Consider the following 20,471-nt stretch of genomic DNA (forward strand, 5'->3'; position numbering starts at 1 on the left):
CTGGGGAAGAGAGGAAGACAACACATATACAGGTACCACATTAAACACGCATGTGCAAGCACATAGATGCATGTTATGCACAAACACATAATGCACATGTAAAATACATGCATTCATTTGCAGGCATGCACACAATACATACATGCACACTACTTATATGCACATATATGTGTGCACAACAAATACACATATCACATATATTCACAACACACAAATGCACATCATTCTGACATACCCATATACATTCATTACACATACACGTATAGATATGCCAAGTATATGCACATATATATGCAACACAACACACAATACACACACACACACACATACACACACCTGACAGCACAGAGTTTTCAGACTTTGTTTTCAGAGAACCAGATGGTATGGTACTCGCAGGAATTGGTTCAATGCTGAATCCCCCTGAGTGTGGAGCCCCTGAATGGGTGTGGGGCATCTCCAGCTTCCATTCGAGTGTCCTGGGTTCAAATGCCAGTTCAAGCACAGAGGGGTGGCCGGAAGCAGGCTCCTTGACTGCTCTGAGCCCATTTCCTCTGCTTTATAGGGCGGCTGATCCTAGTGAGGCTCCTGGGAAAATCCAAGGAAGGGATCCCCTGAAACCCACAGCTCAGGGTCCAGGGCAAGGAGGGAGACCTCTCCTTGTGATGTCTGGCTCTGGGCATGCAGCAGGTGGACCCACACGCTCCTGAGGCAGCCCAGATGCCATACTAACGTGATCATCAGCATCACCATCATTGCTGGCACCTCACCTGACAGCATCATTCCCATCTGTATGGTTAGTCTGGAGATTACAGTGTTCAGGGGCTGAACCCCCACCTTCCATCCTGCAACCTTTCTGCTCCTTCAAAGGGCATGCCTGCTTTCCTCCCAGGAGACTCTACCCCCAAACATTGGCTTTCCAGCTTTTTCTATCTCCCCCATTTTCAAGACTTCGGCTGGAAATCTGGCTCCTTGTGGCAGATCCCAGCCAGTTCTTACAGCACCTTCCTAATGTACCAACTCTTGATGCCTACAGTAAGAGGCCACATGTCAGGGAATGTCATCAACCAGAAAGCCATTCTGCTCTCCTTGTCAGGGCAAGTTGAGCATTGTGATTTACATGGAGAGCCCTGGTTTTGGCTGTTTACCTCTCCTCCCATGATGGGAAGGAGATAATTAAAACCTTCCCTGTTCCTCCCGTACTACATTAGGTTAGCTCAGCCCACTTGCAAATGCCCGTTGGAAAGATGTGTTAAGAGCTATCCTGTTCTGTTTCAGAAAAGAGTTCTTGTTGTTGCAGTTAATTTTTCATTCTGTCTTCACCTGATTCTGGCATTGGTACAGAGAAGAGGGGACTTGCTCAAATTCTGATCAAGAAATTTGCATCTAAGACAGAAATTGTAGGGAGAGTAGGCCAGGGAGGTGGATAAGGCTGCTTCCCAGCCTGCCAGGTGGGAGACAGGGAAGCATGGCGAGACTGGGAAAGCCTAATCCAAGGCAGAAGGCCAGAGCTTAGCTCTCTTCCTTCCACATCTGAGCAATGCCATGATAAGACATTCCCACCCCAGACAGTGGTCCCCCCCCCCTCACTGGCTCAGTGATGCAGAATTCACCAACCCACCTGCTTGGGAAGCCGGAGGGCATGCAGTCTGCAGGGCCCGGGGACTCAGGGTTCATCCAGATCACCAAAAACCCTCAGGCTTTCCAACTCTCACTCTGCCATCTTCTGTGGAAGCTTCAGCCTCTGGCGGGAGCAAGACAACAGCAGCAACTCTCCATGCACCTTGAACCTGTCAATGCAGTGGGAGATAAGGGACGGGGTGAGCTGCAATGCCTGCCAGCAGAACTGGTTGGATACCCATTCCTGAGCAGTTGGCCAGCCAGGATCACTACACACACACACACACGCAAGGTTCGGGGCTATCCAGGGAGGGTGGCCTCCAGGTTCAGTGAGTGTGCACTGACCAGGCAGCAGCCCCCACCTCGCTGCTATGGAGGGAAGTCAGCGCTGATCTGCAGAAGCTTCTCCTGACTTCACTGCCCACCAAGCGTGGCCTGAGACTGTCAGATGAAAGAATCCGGAAGTAAACAGTTCCTAAGACTTTGCATTGCCTGCTCTGTTTGGAGTGTGGCTCATCCCTGGGCCAGGTGTATCCACACAGTATATGCTACCCACCCAGTCAGCATCATGATACAGGGCTGGTATCCGTAGGACACGGTACTATTAGCTCTTTCAGGCACCCATTGAGGGTCTTGGAAGAGATCCTGCCACACACTTGCAAAGTGATGGACACAGAGAAATGTGCATGTGCGAAAGAGAAGGTAACAGGAAAATGAACCTCCAGACGCAGCCTTCATGCCCACTCAAGGACAGTGTCACAAGAGTGAGCAGACCCCATGGATCTCACACATGGATGAGTCCACTTGCTAGGGGACAGCGACTGGAGAGGATGTTAACTGTGCTGCGTCAGGAGTGTCGCAAACGTTTAGGGATTAAAAAAAAAAAAAAACGTTTAGGGATAGAGGTCAGAGATATGGCTGGATCCTACAGGACATTCACAGCCCTCTGTGCTCCCAAGAGTGACCCAGCCCACTAAATCTGTAGTGTGAGGCTGGGACGCCTTATTTAGAGCCAACATGTGTCCAGGTACTCCCATGATGCTTTGCAACCTGGAGGGGGTGGGAGAAGAACGGCTTCCCAACAGGCTGTGGCTTAATGCTGGCGACAGAGAACCATGCTCCCCCCAACCCCGCTCCTCACCACTACCTTTCCCTTCTATGCTGTGCTAGCCTGTCTCCCTGGGAGACCGCCAGGACTCAGAGAGCAGGGTCCTCCAGCCATCCCCGGATCCCCAACATGGGGGTTAAAGGATGCAGGGAGGGTGGGGGGCCCTCCAGGCACACCTCGGCTGAGCTGACATCAGCTAATTCTGTGCTGCGAGATAAAGACAACTGGAGCAACTTAGAGATGTTCCAAGGTTTGGCTTGAGAAATTAAACCTGACAGTTCAGACCCAGCCAAAGGATTGGCTGACAGGAGCAGGTGGGAAGAGGCACCAGAAGACGCAACCCTGAGGACAGGTGCAGGATGAAAGGGGTGGGGGAGGGGGAACAAGAGTGGAGGGAAGGCCAAGGATGCAACCCACCAAGTTCCCTTCCCTGCCGGGAAGACCGGCAAAATCCAGAGATGCAGCAGAGCCTGGCCACAACAGGAAGGAGGGAGTAGGGGACCGACACCCTCTCCTCGGGGTGGTGAGCGGTCCACCGCAGGCTCTGGGAGGACTCCCACGGCAGGGGCCAGAGAGCACAGAGTACTCCCATGGTGCAGGGTCAGGCCAGAGCCAGAATGTCTTGTCCCCATCACCTGCCAGTCTCAGCAGGGTGTGGACAGGGACCGTAGTCTTGGATGCCAGGAATTTTCCGTTTGCTCCTAAAACACAGGCTGAGCCAGGTGGCAGCCTGAGAAGGAGGCAAAGGAGGCGGGCACAGGGCTGGGGCGCCAATCTCTAATCCCAGCTCCCCAACAGCAGTGTCCCCAGGAGCCCCAGGAGGAAGAGACTTCACATCAACTTCCCAGCAGGTGCACCTGCCAGCAGTGACAGTTCACCTCCTCCATCACCCACTGTGAATTGCAATTACCTGGGAAGTGGGGGAGTTGGGGAATGTGGTGCCCAGGGCTGTGCTGGTCCTTCTGGAAATTTCCTGGAAGGGGGGGAGAAAGTCTGTGCCATCCCAGGCAGCACAGCCCATTCCCTGGGACCATTGCCACCTGGAAGGGCACTTTGTGTATCACTTGGCTGGGGTTTGTTGTAAGATTCCGTGCACTGCTGGCATGGCCTGTCTCTGCTGTGTCTCCAGAGAGGACACTTGAGTGAGAGGACACGTGGGTGAGAGGACACGTGGGTGAGGGGACACGTGGGTGAGGGGACACGTGGGTGAGGACACATGGGTGAGGGGACACGTGGGTGAGGGACACGTGGTGAGGGGACATGTGGGTGAGGGGGCATATGGGTGAGGGGACACATGAGAACAGGATGCCTTCTCTGGGTAACCACCGTGACCTTGTCCTCCCGTCAGACTTTTTTTTTTAAGATTTATTTTTCTTTTTATTGGAAAGTCAAATATACAGAGAGGAAGAGAGACAGAGAGGAAGATCTTCCATCCAATGATTCACTCCCCAAGTGAGTCGCAACAGTAGAACTGAAGCAATCTGAAGCCAGGAACCAGGAGCTTCTTCCCGGTCTCCCACAAGGGTGCAGGGTCCCAAGGCCTTAGGCCACCCTTGACTGCTTTGTCAGGCCACAAGCAGGGAGCTGGATGGGAAGCAGGGCTGCCAGGATTAGAACTGGTGCCCATATAGGATCCCGGCACGCTCAAGGCAAGGACCTTAGCCACTAGGCTACAGCCCCAGGCTCCTGTATGCCTTTAATTCCACAGAAATGACCATCAGGTACGCAATCAGTTACCTTCAAAAGCCAAACCTCTGGCCCGTGAGAGATACTGTTGAATGAGTGAACAAAAGAGCGTCCTCTAGAGGTTACCTCTGCCCTTGTGGGGGTGTGATAGGAGGTGGAGCCCCCATGGACCCCACTGAGGACGGGGTGAGCCGGAATGCTCTGAGCTCTGGCACTGTGTCCAGAGCACCACACTGGCCCCTGTTTGCTCCAGGGAGGGCAGAGGCAGGGCCTGACCCCAGAGAGTCGGCGCTTGGCAATGTGCCTTTTACCTTCCCCGCTCCTATCAGCTCTCTTCGAAGGAGCTGCTGGCGCGATCTGCCTGCAACCCCATGATTAATCGCCATTCCCGGGGCGAACGTCTCCACCAGCTGCATAGCAACGCAGCTTTGCAAATGCCAGCAAGTGGTTTTTCCAAAGGGACTCTCCCTCCACACAAAATAGAACATTTTCAGTGAAATCTAAACACAGTTTGTGAACGGTGCTCTTCTCATTTCTTCACACTCCACAAATGCTTTCTTTGCAAACACGGTGTCCCAGTTACCCTGGGCTGGCGCCAAGGCCCCGGCCCAGCAGCTGCTTCCTTGGCTTCCACACAGCTGTGGTGAGACCTGAAAACAAACAGGGGGATGTGTAGCTTAGGGGGGCATTTGCACACGTCTGTGGCACACGTGTACACCTATGGGGTGTGTGTACATGTGTGTTTCTGTGTGCTACATGTATCATGTTTCTGTGTGATGCATGCATGTATGTATGTATGAAACAGCGATGGCCACATCAGGGCTGGCCAGCAACCCAGACCTTGGCTGTGAGAGTTCCGGGACCCCTCCTGAGCTTTAGCGGAAAACAGTGCTGTGATACAATACAAACTTGGCAAAGCCAAGATGGGAGTGGGGATTGGCGAGTGAGTGGCTGCAGCCCATTGTCCTGCCAGACCCTGACTCCCATGCGTAAAGCAGGAAGACCCAGATGAGCTCACACGCAGAAGCACCCAGAGAGACCCTTACAGGGTCACTCACTCAGTAAAGATGTAATTGCTCCCCTCCACGGGTGACCCTCCAATGACCCGTGCAGGCTGAGCGTTCCCCTCACCATTGCCTCCAGGACAGTCAGCCACCTGTTGATGGCCTCCTGGGAGCTGGGCTTCCTTGTGTCTTAGGCTGTGCTAGGGTCAGGTTGAAGAGCGTAGAACTCAGCCCAGGCAGGGCCTCTGCTTTGGGAGTCCTGGGAAGAATGCAACTCTTGTAGTTTTTTGTTGGTTTGGTTTGGTTTGGTCAGATTCGAGATAAAGAGGCATTGCGGCTGGATGCTGACAAGGAGTGGCACGTGAAGGGTTCCAGCCCTTGGGGACAGAGAACATGGGAGCAGCCAGAGGCAAAGCAGGCTGAGGGAGGGAGCACAGTGTGTAGATGGTGGTGGCTGGGCCAATCGCGGAGACTCTGGGATCCAGCACGGGGTTGCATTCATGGGAATCGGGGTGCCGTGAGAGGCCAACCATCCTGGCACCATCAGGGCTAGGACTCAGAGAGATGACTCACTCTGATGGGACAGCTTGGCTTAAAGACAGGAGCTCAGCCTGGTGCCAGGGCATATGGGCAAGACGGTCAGCATGAGACAGGAAGACAGAGAGAAAACTCCTTCCCCCTTCCCATGTTCTCACCTGCTGCTGGACAGGAGACGGGTCTCCCCAGGGAGGGTCACTGTGGATCAGTGCTGCCCCTGCTGGCAGATACTTGGAGATGCCCAGCGGTGGCTGGCCAACCCCAGGTGGTTGGGCCTCTCTACCTGAGGAGGGGTGGTGGGGTTCCCAACTCCCTGCAGGCCGCAGGCACCTGCTGCATTGCTGTGACATCTGTTATGTGCCTCCGGGGACATTCCAGAGTAGCGTCTGGGGTTTGTCCATTCAACTCCCTCCCTTCTGCCACCAACTACTTGAGGGTTGAGGATGTGACAATAAAGGGGCAGGAGAGAAGTTTGATCATGTTGCAGTGCAGGAAGCTGAGCCCCTCGGTTCTGGGGGACACACTGGTGTTTTCTACAAGGGTTTGGGCTCTGGGCCAGGGGCGGCTCCCCCACATCCCTGGGTACTGCGGGGTCCAGCATTCTCCAAGGAAGCACTTGGTTATCAGCGAGCTCCAAGAGCCACTGGAGAGAAGAGGAAGATAAAGAGGGATTTAAAAAGTAAATAGGAAAAAGAGAAACCATATTTTCTAATGCCAACCTTGCCCTGCAGTGGCTTAGTTAACCCCCAGTCACTCTTTCAAGACATAAACTGGTGAGGGCCACAATTACCACAGTGCTTACATTTTAACTTGTCCTACCAAGATATTAAGGAGGAACCAGGGAGCACATTAAGAAAAAAAACATATGGCCCAATTTAATCATGATTCCCTCTAAAACAATCGCTGGGGTCTCTCCGTTACGGTTACCAGAGCATGGAAATCCTATAGACGCTCCCTGGGCCGGGCACAGCTCCCTCTCCATTGGCTCCACAGCTGGCACATTTATCAGTCAGGGAAGAGCTTTGGGGCTTCTACCTTTTATGGGATTTAGTGGAGAGCTCTCCAGGTGCTCTCCGCAGCAGGAGGAGGGGCCTCAGGTCTCAGTCTCCCAATCATCCCCACTTCTAGCACCTGCTCCACCCTCGCTCCTACCAGGAAGACACGGAACAGATAGAAGGAGGGCTGAAGGCTACGCTCGTGACCCCTAGCTGGCCCTGCGAGCTCTGGATGTGCCTTCCTGGTGGGCAGTGGAGCAGGAGGCCATTGAGTGGAATCCAGCATTGTTCTAGAGCCACCAGCAGCGGATGGCACTGGGTCCTCCCTTCTGCATGTCCCCTTTGCAGACCAAGAGAGGGGCAAGCACTTGCTGCATGGTGGCTCTGAACATGAGGAGGGGACCAAGGCAGGGAGAAGGCAGGGGCGGGAGTCTGCTAGGGCTCCAGACCGCTCTCTTCCTCCTCCTACACTGGGGCACACGGGGCAAACTGGTCCCTCTGGGTTGAGTTTCCCCAGCAGGAAATATGAGAGGACAGATAAATTGGCCCCGGACAATTGATGGCCAAGGGTCTTCTACTGTTGATCAGGCTCTGTGCCCTGAGAAGGAGCAGAATAAAGGCTCTGGGCCAGGACTGGAGGACATCTTGTATACAACTGAGGTGCCGAGGGCTGTGGTCAGCATGAGGGTCTGCTCATTAGCTGACGCTTGTGTCACTGGGATGAGACCTTGAGGTGACCCCACTGGCCCACAAGGTCCAATGGTGTGGCAAGATGGGGGTGGGAACCTCTGGATTCATGGAGGTGTGCAGAATGCCTCTCCAGGAAACAGAGTTCTGCCCTGGACCTTGCCGTGCAGCCATAACGATCCCAGAGATCCCGTCCCTGCGACTGGAAAGGATGACCAAGTTTCCCCCGCGGTCGGAGCGCTCACTGCCCGGGTGTCTGGAACTTCCCAGCTTCCTGGCCTAAAGGAGCACAGCTCCCCACTGTCTGACTCTACTTGGCTTGGTTCCGGGTGCCATTTCTGTGAAATTTTAGGGAAACTGTTCTGGTTTCACGCTCAGCTGGATCCAGGTGTTCAAGCCTTGGGGTTGAGTGTCTCATCCCTTGAAGCCAGGTTCCTCCATGCCAGTTGCCTGTGGGACCCCACAAGCTGGCAAGAGGTGGCTTTCAGGAGCAGGTTAACTCTTCCAGGTTTAAGTTTGGCAGGAAACTGCACCTGCCTCCTCATGGCTCCAGCCAGAATCTAGGCAGAAGCCGCAATGACCTGTGCTGGGGATGTGAGCCTATCCCTGAGCCGGTCAGCCTGAGCCCAAAAAGGCAGAACACCCACCACCCTGGGGACCCAAAAAGGCAGAACTCCCACCACCCTGGGGACCTGCTGCACTGAGCAGGGACCCACATGCACTAGGGTCAAGATCAGCACCGCCTCCCAGCAGCCGTGCAACACGGCCAGCTCAGCAGGGGTGATGACCGGGAACAAGTTCCTCCGGGCTCACTGAGGGGACAGATGGACAGGAAAGCGGCCAGGGTACATCGCTTCTCCCGAGATGCTGCTGTGACTGATTCCCTTGTTATCCAATGGGGTCCATTCGTGCCTAATGGGACGTGGCTCTGAGTCAGCCCCCCTACCCTCGGGGCAGGACTGGGAGAGGGTAGGAAGGACTGGGAGGGCAGTGGGTTTGGCGCCCAGCTTCTGGGAAGACACGGCCAAGTCCAAGCTTGCAGGCAGGGCTTCTTGGAGGCTGCTGGGAGGGAGCCCGTGGACTTAACTCCTGAGAGAGAGGTGCCCGAATCACAGCCTCCCAAGGCTTGATGCCCTGGCATCAGCTCGACCCTGCTCGCCCGTAGCCTCTACTGAACCCCGACCACCTGCCCTGAGCTGGACCCTTCCCCCTAGCGGTGCTCCACATTCCCGAGAAAGACCCAGGGCTTGCTACCTCAGGACTGGTTGGAGCGACCCTTGTAATCTGCAGTTGCTCTAAATCTGCTCAAGGTGAGAGCAGGACACACGGGATGCAAACCAACTGGCTCTGCCAGCCGCAGCCACCCGCATCCCTGGCAGGCCAGAAACAGACGGGCAGGTGCCCAGCACCCAGCTAGCACATCTAGCTTGGGCTCCAACCTGGTGGGGTCAAACATTGCAGTGCCTCCTGGATTGGGGTCCCAGCGAGGGATGCCTCCCTGCAACCTCCTGTCTCCTTCCAAACTTGCCACCCGAGAACAGATGTCATCCATTTGCTTAAAAAAATCTGCTTACTATGTTCAGTCCCCATCTCCCACGGGGTAATGAGCTTCCTGTCTTCCCTACCCACAGTGCTCCTTGTGCAACAATGACCTCCCAGAGCTCCAAAGGGGAATCAAATCTTAGCAATCTGGGGTCTGGAAGAATAGGGGCTCCATCTGACCTGCAAGGCTCGAAGCCCAGGTCCTGACCAGCCATGCCCCCTGCTGTTGCACATCAAGGTGTACATGGCCCTCGGCAGCCCTGGGCGCCCCTGGGCAGCCCTGGGCACCCTGGCCCCACCTCTCAGGCCCCCATCCTTTCCAGTCCCTGATGTGACATGGGGCAGTGGCTTCTGCAAGGCACAGCGCTCCTCCAAGGTCCCACATGCATACACACACCGCACCAGCCTCCATGGGCCTTGTGCTCTCCCACCCACTCCATGTCCATCTGTCACTCTCCCACTCACCACTATGACCACCCAAGTTCCTCTGCTACTGGAGCCTCCCTAAGAATTTTCCCCAAGGCAAAGCCTGGCCCCCAACCAATGCCGACCAGCACCTGTCACGTGTCCCTGCCCTGAGCAGCCAGGTTTGCCAGAATATTCTCCCCAGCACCATTCAACCACAGTGGCTGGGCCTCCTAGGAGCCTTCAGGTAGAATATCTCAGAAACTTCTAGAAAAGACTCCCTCACCTACTCAGAAAGAGAGGTCAGTTGGCCTTGGCCCCAGCACTCCCTCTGGGGCTGGGATGGCCCAGGAACAGCGTCAGGCATGGTTTCCTGCCTCCAGGGTGTTTTTCCCACCAGCCTCAAGGAGGCCAGGCAAGCCCACAGCATGTATCCCGGAACCCCGCACCAGGTGGAAATTGTTTAACTCCATTCCCACAACTGGAAAATCCCGGTAATTGTGTAATAACAACAGCAGCAGCACTCGGCAATTTCCCAGGGTTTTTCATCTTCAGACCACTTTGCCTGCATTAACTAATTAAGTCTCCCAGCCTCCCTTGGAAGCAGGGAGGGGCTGCTGGCCCCAGGCTCCCGCGGCACACAGGCCGGCTTGCCTTGCCGAAGGCAGTGCCAGGAAGGAACCACGGGACACTCCCAGGGCAGCCAGCCCCTGCACCCAGCGAATCCCCCAACTCAATGCTTCTGGGTTTCATGCACAAACTCTGTGTCCCCCGACCCTCTGAGCACCAAAAAGCAGAAGTATGGCCTGGGTGGCTGGGGGAAAGGACGTGACCGACCTCTGGCTCCGCCCTGCCAGGGGCTGCAGGAACGCTCATTGGGCTCATTTCCTCCCCCTTTTTGCTTCAGCTTCAAACACCCCTGACACTAAGGGCCCGGCTCTCTCCACTCCTTGGCAGGTGCTCTCTGGCTGTGTGCCCTCCCACACCCGCTAGAGGCAAGAGAAGAGCGGCTCACAGATCCACGCCCAAGTCTTCAGCCCCGGGCAGCTCTCCACAGCCCCCTAGTGGCCACCAGGCTACCTGGAACATTCTGATAAAGGGCAGAGGCTGCCCCTGGGCTAGGGTGCCCAAAGTCCTGAGGTCAAGCAACAGCCCGCCTCCCCCAGCCACCACCATCACAGCCCCTCACCCAGCCACAGTCCACTGACTCCTGCAGAATCCCGGGGCCTAGACGAAGGACAATGTGCAGACGGGGCTCAGGGCATGGGGCTGGGTTGGGAACGTGGCACTCCTAGGACTCCAAGGAGTTTCTGTAGAAGGTCCTCCATGCTCCAGGAATGGCCCAGCCCTGTCACATGGTTCAGAAAGCAGAGCTGGGGAGCAAGCGTGTGCTGGGATGCAGGCACACCCAGGCCCCCACAGGCACCGAGTGTGAATAATTCTGTGACCTGAAGCCAGGGAGGGAAGCCTCCCAGGGCAGCAGACCCTGGGCAACGGGACTGCCAGCTGTCGCCTGCCACCTTGGGGCTTCTTAGGAGGCACAGTTCCCCCCTCATCCCATATTCCGGGCCTCAGCTCACCCCTCCCCCGCCACTGGCTATCCCAGGGCCAGGTCTGCCCCGGTTCCCTGGGTTCCCTGAGGCACCTCAGACCCCCCTGTCCGGAGCAGACTGGTAGCAAAGCACTTGGATCATGGAGCAAGCTGGCAGAGGCTTTCTGCCTTGTAGCCTGGGGACAGTGCCAGCCTTGGGTAGCCTGGGCCCATCACATGCCCATCCATAACCCACCCTGCTGGGCTTCCCGGCTACGTGGTGCCCTTATCTTGTAGGTTCCTACCTGCGGTGTTCATTATGCATCCAGGAACAGGCTCACAGGGCGCTAAGGGGGCACACATGGAGCCGAGGGGGCTCGCGGTGCCCGCGGTGCTGGTTTTCAGGCATGGTCCCCTCCTCCGGCTGGCGACCCCCATGGTGCGCGGGGAGGTGTGTGGCACCGTTACGTGCTGTGATGGCTTTCAGGGCAATGTATATGTATTCCCCACCCGTCGGCCTCTCTCCGTTTTTCATGAGAACTGGCACGAGATGAATGATTGAGCCGCAGAAGAGACGGAGCCCCACGCCACTCTGATTTATTGGCCACTTAGCGTTGATGAAGCTGCAAACAAAAGTCAAACAGATGTTGCAGCTGCGTTTTTCTTTATCAAAACCCACAGCTCTTTGCATTTTAAGCCATGTCTTGCACTGCAGTTCCACTCACTCTACAGAGAGGGGTGTGGGCCCCAGGCTCCCTCCCGGCCACCCAAGGCCCACCCCTTGCAGTGGCCTAGAGGAGATGCGAGCATCCCAGGGGCTCCTGCTCCAGGCAACTTGAGGCCCTGCAGCAGAAACCTGCTGGGGCGCTCCAGGCTAGGGCGCTCCAGGCTGGGGCGCAGAGAACCCTTCAAACCAGAAGCCTCCTCCTGCTCACAGCAGCAGCCGCAGGGCCCCACCTACCCCATTGACAGTGATGCTGGGGACCCTGGATGTGAATGCTACAGGGGTCAGGCCCTTCCAGAGCCCTCTCCTTATCTTGCCTCCCTCCCAGGATGGTCAAGGGAGGAATATCATCTCTCCTTGCTGAAGAGCAGGCACTGGGAGACTCTGGGTTGTCCTCCTCCCCGGCCTGGTCTGGCCTGGCCTGGCCTGAGGTCCTGCCCTCCAGGCTGGCTTCCTAGGTTCGGCCTGCCTTGCTGCTGCTTCCCGGCTGCCCAAAGCAGTGGACAGACTACAAACCCCACCTGTTGCAGAGGCTGCTGAGTAGTCATTCAAGTCGCAGGGGCCATTCCTTGTGACCCTAGGCAGGCCCGCCTACCTCCCACCTCAGCCCTGGCCTCCTGCCCAGTCCTTGCTGCCCAAACTGAGCCAGCAATACTTTCTTATTTAAACAAGTCTCAGTCCTTCACCTCCCTGCCCACATCACCTGTCATTCAGGAGAGGAAATCCTGAATCTTGCCCCACCACCTGTCCCTGGCCTGGGCCCTCAGCTTCCCCCACTGGGATCTTTGTGGCTCAGGTGCCCAGGACAGGAAGGTGTGAGCCCGTGTCTGAGGAGGGAGGCGATGTACTCCCACGCCCCGACCTCTCTCCTGGCACTAGTCTTCCCCCATGGAAACCACCCTGGGCAATGACCTTGGCCATAGCGATGGGCAGGGCCACCCTTGGGACGTGGAGAGCTGGGAGGAGGCACATCACATGGGCAGCCCAGCTCTGACACTGGGCACCAGCAGAGGGGCAGCTGGGGCCTGGGCTCCCCGTCTGTGCACCAGGCCCAGGAGCAGGGAGGCTGCCCGATGCCCCGGAGACCCCTACACTGCTGCACCCTTCCTCCCAGGGGTGCTCAAAGTCTCTTTGTTTGAGCCCTATCAGGAGTGCTCCCACAGACTGCGTTCAGCAGTGCTAGGGTCCAGTTGGGCTGTGGAGGCTCGTGGTCAGATAGGCATGCATGAGCCCGTGTGTTGCAATGCCAGAGAGGACTTCCCACACATGGCACCACCCAGGCCCCCATGGGTCCTGCACGGGACCTGTGCCAGCCAGGGTCATGCTCTCTGCAGAGCATTCCCAACCCTTCCCGTGCCCGTGGAGGCCAAGGCAGTCAGTGTATCATTCTGGCTCACTTTGCAGGTAAGCAGGCCGGCTGCAGACTACTTAAGGCTCCCAGCCCTGGCACCTTCAAACCAGCCCCAGGCAGCCAGAGTGGGCATGGCTATGGCTTCCACTGCCTCTGAGGTTCCACTTGAGGCATTTTGGGGGAATTGGGAGCATGGAGTGCTCTGTGGTGATGGTGATGGGATTCATTGACTGTGCATTCACCAGGCACCTCTGTCAGCCTTGGAGCCCCAGGTGCTCAGCCTCACAGAGTGTCAGCTGGCACCTGCTCTCAGCTGGGCCTGCATCAGAGGTCCCAGCCAGGGCTGAGCCATCGAGGGCCTGGGATCTGAATGATCACGGAGCCACGGCCTTGCCTGGGCAGCTCTCTGGTTCACTGGGCACTCAGGTCCTGCAAGGTGAGGGTTTGAGGGTGTCTACAGCTCCCTGGGCTGTGGAATTTCCAGAGTGAGCACAAGGGACCCCCTGAATGCCCTGCAGCCCTGGCTGGTGTTCACAGTGAGTGGGGCAGGAGGACAAGGAGAAGACCTTGGGGTGGTGTGTACTGAGTGATCAGGAAGCCAAGGATGACACAAAGTCCCCAGGAAGCTCCAGAACCTTCCGGAGAGAGTCACAGCCTGGGGAACCCCCAGCTGTCCCTCCTGCAGTGTACAGGGCTGGGCCTGGAGAGGGATGCGGGCCAGGTAGAAGACGGCTGCTCTGGATCCCAGGCACCACAGAAAGAAGCCCAGCAGGGCCGCCAAGAGAGTGGCCGGCTGAGCTCCCCTCTGGTCCCCCCATTGCCTGCTCACACTCCCTTTGCTGCAGGTGTCCGCTCTGCCCCGTCTCCTTGGTGACCCCATCCAGCCAGCTGCTGGTTTCAATTGAGCCCACCAGGATGCCCTGTCTTCCCACCAGCCCCAATGGGCTCCCTCCTGGCTTTCATTTGCACAAATCTGAAATATCAGGCATTCTGGCACCTCCAGGTTCCCACGCCAGAGGTCGAAGTGATAGCGTATACAGACCAATCCGACTCGAAGCCAACCACCAACCTACTGTGGGCAGGTGGAGAAGCTGGGCCATTAGCGAAGGCTCCCCGAGAAGGCGGGCATCCTGTGCTGTTCTCAGAGAACAAGTGGAAGAGGCTGGTGGGCAGAAGGAGGTGGGCAGCAGCTGCAGCATCTGGGGTTCGCTGCCTGACGGGGGTGGGCCGCCATGTTGGCCTCCTGCAAGGTACATGAAGCCTCCTGGCTCAGCGGAGCAATGGGGCAGGAGGCTGCCGCCCTTCCATTCCCCAGTGGCTGACATGGGACTCCCTCCCACAGGGCAGACTCCTCCTGCTCCCAGGCCCAGATCAGAGGCAGCCCCAGGGAGCTGGCTGGTTCCTGTGGCTCCTTGATCCATAAGTGCTTTGCTCAGCAGTTGGCACTGCCACCCAGCCAGGCCAGGCAACTCCTCCACCCAACCCCAGCCTTGCAGGGTGCGACATGCTGGGCTGCAGAACACAGACCTTCCCCTCCTCCCCCGGGCCACCCCAGTCGTGCCAGGCACAGCACACCTGCCCAGCCCACCTCCCCCTGGGCATATGGCCAGGGGGAGGTGGGAACGCACTTGGGCCAAACGAAAAGCGACTAGCACATGTCTTGGCAGGAGCTGAGCTTGGAGTCAGAACGCTGGCTGCCAGCCCAGGCTCCTGGCTCTGGCTAGCCTCATGGCTTTGGGCAAAGCCACAGCTTGGGTCCCTTGGTGGCCCAATCCAGCCCAGCCTGCCTCCCTGGCTAACATGGGCATCAAATGAGATAATGGCTGGAAAGTGCTTGGAGAAGAAGAGAGTGTACAATGTCAGGGATTAACATTATTATTAAGGAGCGTGATTACCGCAATCCAGAAAAGCCACCAGTAACAAGGAAACTCCTGTTGGTGTTGATTTAATTTCCTGGTTAACTGAGCGTTGGCAAGGGGAAAAAAAAAACTGTGTTTCAACCCTTATTAAAAATCCTTTTAAGATATGCCCGTCTCTTCTCTCACACCGGTCCTAGTCCAGCCTGTAGCTGTTACTTACTCACAAGTAGATTGATACATGGCTTCATCTCTTACTCTCACTCGGACCACATCCTGCTCAGGGCCTGGGGTCCTGCCCACTCCTGGCCAAATATCAACTGAGGAAAGCAGAAAAGATGGATCTACAAAAAACTAAACCAAACAAGAAGAAAAGTACAGATGGACAGACGGAGAGGCCTCGCATGTGGTGTGGGCTGCAGCTCCCTGTGGCGTCTCAGCGGGCTGCAAGGTTTCCTTAGGACAAGGAGGAAGGCCTTCCAATCGGGCTGGGAGGGCTGGAGCATTCATTTATCAAGCGTCGTGAAGGTTTCTCCATGACCTAACACCCCTAATCCGCCCCAACCAACAGCCTCACCTTTGGGGAGCCCTGGGAAGGTTCCAGTGGGCCCCACACTCATTACAGTTAAGCCACTACCTTGCCAAGCCCCGGTCACGCCTCCCTGTCAGGGCAGGCAGAGGGCAGAGACCGAGTGGCTTGCACCGAACTCTTTGGGGCTCCGTGGGGACTTCTCCCCTTCTTAAGCGCCCAGTGGGGCACCAGGGAGGCCTGAGATCCCTGGGTGATGTTGCCTCGGTGAGAGCCAGGGGCAGCTGGGGGCAGACCCCAAGTCAGGAAGGGCTCTGGTCCTTGGGAACAGGAGCCTGGAACTCTGCCCCCCTGTGCCATGCCCACTACTTTCCCCTGGAAAGAAGAGGGCAGAGAGGCCGCGGCAGGGCTGCCCACAATAGGATGAGGCGATGAGTGCATGGCCGACATGAAGCAGAGCCCAGACGCCGTGGGCACCGGTGCTGGCATGTGGCATGGCGCTGCCATGCACGCTATGTATCGAGTCACACAGCAGCCGTACAGGCCTGTGGCTTTTCTAGGGGATCACCGCAGAGGGGCAGGGCTGCATGGTGCCAAGTGGCTGCAGGCCGGACACTGCCTCACGTCGTCTCGGCTCGCACTTGCTAGGGGCTGGGGGTGCCCACACTGGGGCGGGCCCCGTGCCAGCCCCATGCTGCCAGTCTCTGTGCTCTCCCACCAGAACCCCGACATTGTGCTGGTCCACTATCTCAACGTGCCAGCCATCGAGGACTGCGGCAAGCCCTGTGGCCCCATCCTCTGCTCCATCAACACCGACAAGAAGGAGTGGGCGAAATGGACCAAGGAAGAACTCGTCGGGCAGCTGAAGCCCATGTGTGAGTAGCCGCACTGGCCGTGGGCGCCCTGCCTCCCTCGGTTCACCCATGAGCTGAACCCAGCACCTGCTCCTGTTTGTGCCACAGCGTACCCTCATCAACCACTTCCCCCACAGGCAGGGCCCCACAGCATCCAGCCATGATGGCACAGGCGACAAAGGTGAGGTTCTGAGAAACACACACACACCCCCACACAACAGCCGGAGCAAGGGCAGAGCCAAGAGTGCTCCCAGAACCGCTCCTCCCAGGCCACAGCTGGGAGAGGGGCTGGACTGGGCTGCAGGGAGGGCTTGGCCACAGCTGGCCCTGCTTCCCGCCCCAGGCCATCTGTGCCAGCCCCAGACGCAGTCAAGCGTCTTGAACTGGGGACCCGTGGCAGCTCCCAGCCTGGGTGGCAAATGGTGATGGAAATTGAGCTGGGTTTCAGTGTGTCATCAAGTGATGCATGCTCAAACATCTTTCAGGTGCAAGTCACTGAATGCCAAATGCCGTGGGAGCCTGGGGACTGGGACCGGGACCAGGGACTCAGTCGGGATCTCAGCTCCCTGGGCCTCAGCTCCCAGGATGTCTCTCCTGTCCCCATTGACAGCTAGGCTTGGGAAGTGCAAACACGGGTCTTTAGCCCCGAGGAGGCTGTGAGCTGCCCAACCCCAGGCCATGGCCCCGGATGTACCAGGAGTACTGGCCACTGGTACCATGGAGAGTGGGTCTTGGCTCACTAGGAATCAGGATGAGCTGGGCGGTGGCTGGGAAGGATCCAAGGAGCCACCAACACACCCTTTCCAGGGTCCAAGCTAGGGCCCGGGGGCACCTGCAGCCACCTCCCTCCTGAGGGTCCCCAGGCATGCAGAGGCAGCCATGTGTCTGAGGATGAGTGTGAGGAGGGACCGAGGGTTCTGGGGGAGAAGGGGACCATGCAGAAGGAGACCACCCAGACCCTCGGCCCACGCAGCCTCTTTGTTGGGGTACAGGGGCCCTGGCTCCAGGCCCTCCTGTCCACCTCTTCTGTTGGCAGTGGCCAAGGTCTACCCACCCCGTCCTGGGCAGGGCTCGGCTGGGCTGAGTGCTCTTAGTGAGCACTGGTGGGAGTGGGCATAGCCTCCCACTCAGCCAGGGCAGGAAGCAGAGACAGAGATGGTGAGTGGGAGGGGCAAGGCTGCAGGACCTTCAACCATCCTCCCCTGCGCCCCAGCCCCTTCCTGGAGACAGAGAGGCAGGACCTGGGGCCTCTGCCTCATGCTGGCTCAGCAGGGCCTGCTGTGGCTCTCCAGGCTTGCACAGCCATTTCCTGGGAGACAGTCACCATGGGTGTCGGGTCACCCTGCAGCAGCTGCCACCCACAGGGGAAGCCCGGATCCTCTTCTGAGGGCTCAACTGTTGCTAGTGAAATGTAGGTCCTGAGGGGTCTCTCACGCAGGGAAACGGAGACCAGGGCTTCTCCAGCCTGGGGCTCCCCAGCCACAGCCCACCTGCCCGGGGTGCCCTCCTCCCCCTTTTTTCCAGGCGCATTCCTGCAGCTGTCAGCCTACAGGAAGAAATTCCCTGGGTCAGAAGCTTTTAGGTCCCCAACCCACAGAGCTATCCTCAAAGGGCTGCCCTAACAAACCGGGGCTCACCGATGTGGGTGCACGCATGGCTCTTGTCACACAGGCACAGCCCAGCAGGTGCAGCCCTGGCCAGCAGCTCCAGTGAGAGCTTCGAGGCTAATGGGATTGGAACCTGGGAAAGCAGAGGTGTGCCAAGAGCCCACCAGGCGTGGTTCCCGGCACCAGGCGTGCAGCCCGGCACTGCAGCCAGACACGCTGGCTTCCCCACAGCCCCCATAAATCATGTCCCTTCAGAGATGTCGCAAATTTCTCTGCCCTGCAGCAGGCTTGTCAGGGGCTTAATCAAAATGTTGTGCTTCTTGGCGGGGAAGAGATGCTGATGCCCAGCCCTGGGCTCGCCTGCGGCGAGATGGGGCCTCAGGATGCCCAGGAGCACCCCGCAACCCTGAGGCCTGCAGTCAGGCCTTCTGGTCAACCAGTACTCTGGGGCTGCCTCCTCCAGAACTCAGACTAAATGCTCGGGGGTCTGGTAGGAACTCCCAGCACCCACAGATCCCTTCTGTCCCTTGGGATCTTGTCAAAACGTGTCAGTGGCTTAAACGGAACAGGAGGGAATTTCTCTGATGCGGAGCCATTCAGAGTCAATATGGCCACCCCACTTGTCGATTGGTCAGCCACCCAGGCTCTTCCCAGAGGGCCATTCTGCTTTTCTCAGGGTACTGACCCCTTTCAGAAAGCCTGAGATGGCTGCTACAGCTCCTGCCATCACAGCTGCATTCCAAGCAGCGGGAAGGAGAGAAGATGGAGTGGAGGGAAAGAGCCTTTCCTTTCACATCACATCCTTGCTATCCATGTCATTGGCAGGAAATTCGTCATATGGTCAGCTCCAGTCGCAAGGACCGCCCCGCCCCATGCTGAGAAGCATAATGCTTTGCTAATCCTCCACTCCATTTGAAGCCCCGCTAGGAGCACCCCCACACCCCTGCCAGCTCTCCGCCCTGCCCCTCTTCCTGGCAGCCGGGAGGGGGCCGAGAAGTGACATGTCCTGCCTAGCAGTGGGTGAGGCTGAGCCATCAGTGAGAGGCAAAGGGGACACTTTGTGCTCACAGCTCTTCTTACAGAGGTTACCTGCTTGGCTGTGGACTGCCCTGCCAGCTGGGTAGCCCTGCACTGCCAGGCAAGCCCTGGGCCTCCCTGCAGGCCTCGGAGACCCCAGAGGTCACCCAGGAGCCCCCTCCCAGCCTACTGCTCCCAGAAACCCCTGGTTCTGAGCCCTGGGGCCTCTGGGCAGATGCCATTGGCAGCACAGCAGAGTGGGGACACACAGGAGAGCCCAGCCCACTCCTACATCCACACGACACAGAAAGCCCCCCCACCACACCAGGTGCTCAGGCCACCCTTGGCCTGCAGGGACACCTGGGAGCCCAGCAGGTGCAGCCTGGGGCCACTGCATCCAAAAGCAATCTTGGCTCTGTGCCCTGGAGGCAGAAGCAACAAGTCCCTGGTGGAGGCCAGGCCCTTCTACCTGGGCATGGCTTGACCAAGGTGGGTAGGACCTCCTGCCCCTCCAGGGGGCGGACCCCACTCCCCAGAGTCCCTGGACGTCAGGGAACTTCTCAGATGTGTAGCGTTTGGGGTCCAGACCATGGCCATACCAGAAGTATAAACTTCCAATACTGGGCAGTGGCATCTTCCCTGAAAATGAACCTGCACACAGCTGGGCTCTTCTGGGCACTTGAGGGCCTTCAAAGACCCTGTAGACCCCAGGACCTGACAGCGAGCAAGTTGTCCACCACCTGCTATGTGCTCAGCCGGTACCACAAGGGAGAAAACCCAGGTCCTACCCTCAGGGACTCTCCCAGAAGCTCCTGCCCACGAGTCCGGCAGATGACACCAAGGTGGGCATGTTACTCTGCCTCCATGTCCAGTGCCAGCCCTGCCAGGGTGGGAGGTGAGCAGGTTACTGCATACCCCAATGCCAGCACTGCCAGGGTGGGAGGCAAGTGGGAGACAGGTGGTCCTTGTGCCTGAAGGGTGTGGAGGGTTTGGGGAGGGTAGAAGCCGAGGAGGCTGTGGGGGCGTATCTGAGGGGAGCAGCTTCCAGGGGACACACAACACTGGCCGGGTAGCACTGAGCTGAGGGAACACACAAGGTTCAGGCCAATGGGGCTGGGGGAGTGACAGGGTGGGGGCATTGAGGAGTGTGAGGAGCTGAGGTCATGTCAAGTGTGAGGGAATGGAGGCCATGTTGAATGTGAGATGATGATCTTGTGGAGTGTGAGGGGACGGAGGTCATGTGGCGTGTGAGGGGACGGAGGTCATGTGGAGTGTGAGGGGACGGAGGTCATGTGGAGTGTGAGGGGACGGAGGTCATGTGGAGTGTGAGGGGACGGAGGTCATGTGGAGTGTGAGGGGACGGAGGTCATGTGGAGTGTGAGGGGACGGAGGTCATGTGGCGTGTGAGGGGACGGAGGTCA

At 57.8% G+C, this 20,471-nt stretch overlaps 1 protein-coding gene across 1 annotated transcript in view; it reads left to right on the forward strand.

Moving 5' to 3' along the window:
• The window catches only part of LOC101529813 (calmodulin-binding transcription activator 1), a 439,149-nt gene that overhangs the window by 342,076 nt on the left and 76,602 nt on the right, over positions 1 to 20,471 (forward strand). The window contains exon 4 of the mRNA XM_058674694.1: positions 16,294 to 16,447. Within this exon, the coding sequence (XP_058530677.1) occupies positions 16,294 to 16,447 (154 nt within the window). The remainder of the gene's footprint in view (positions 1 to 16,293; positions 16,448 to 20,471) is intronic.

The sequence above is a fragment of the Ochotona princeps genome, chromosome 2 (genome assembly GCF_030435755.1).
Source record: "Ochotona princeps isolate mOchPri1 chromosome 2, mOchPri1.hap1, whole genome shotgun sequence".
NCBI classification, from domain to species: Eukaryota; Metazoa; Chordata; class Mammalia; order Lagomorpha; family Ochotonidae; genus Ochotona; species Ochotona princeps.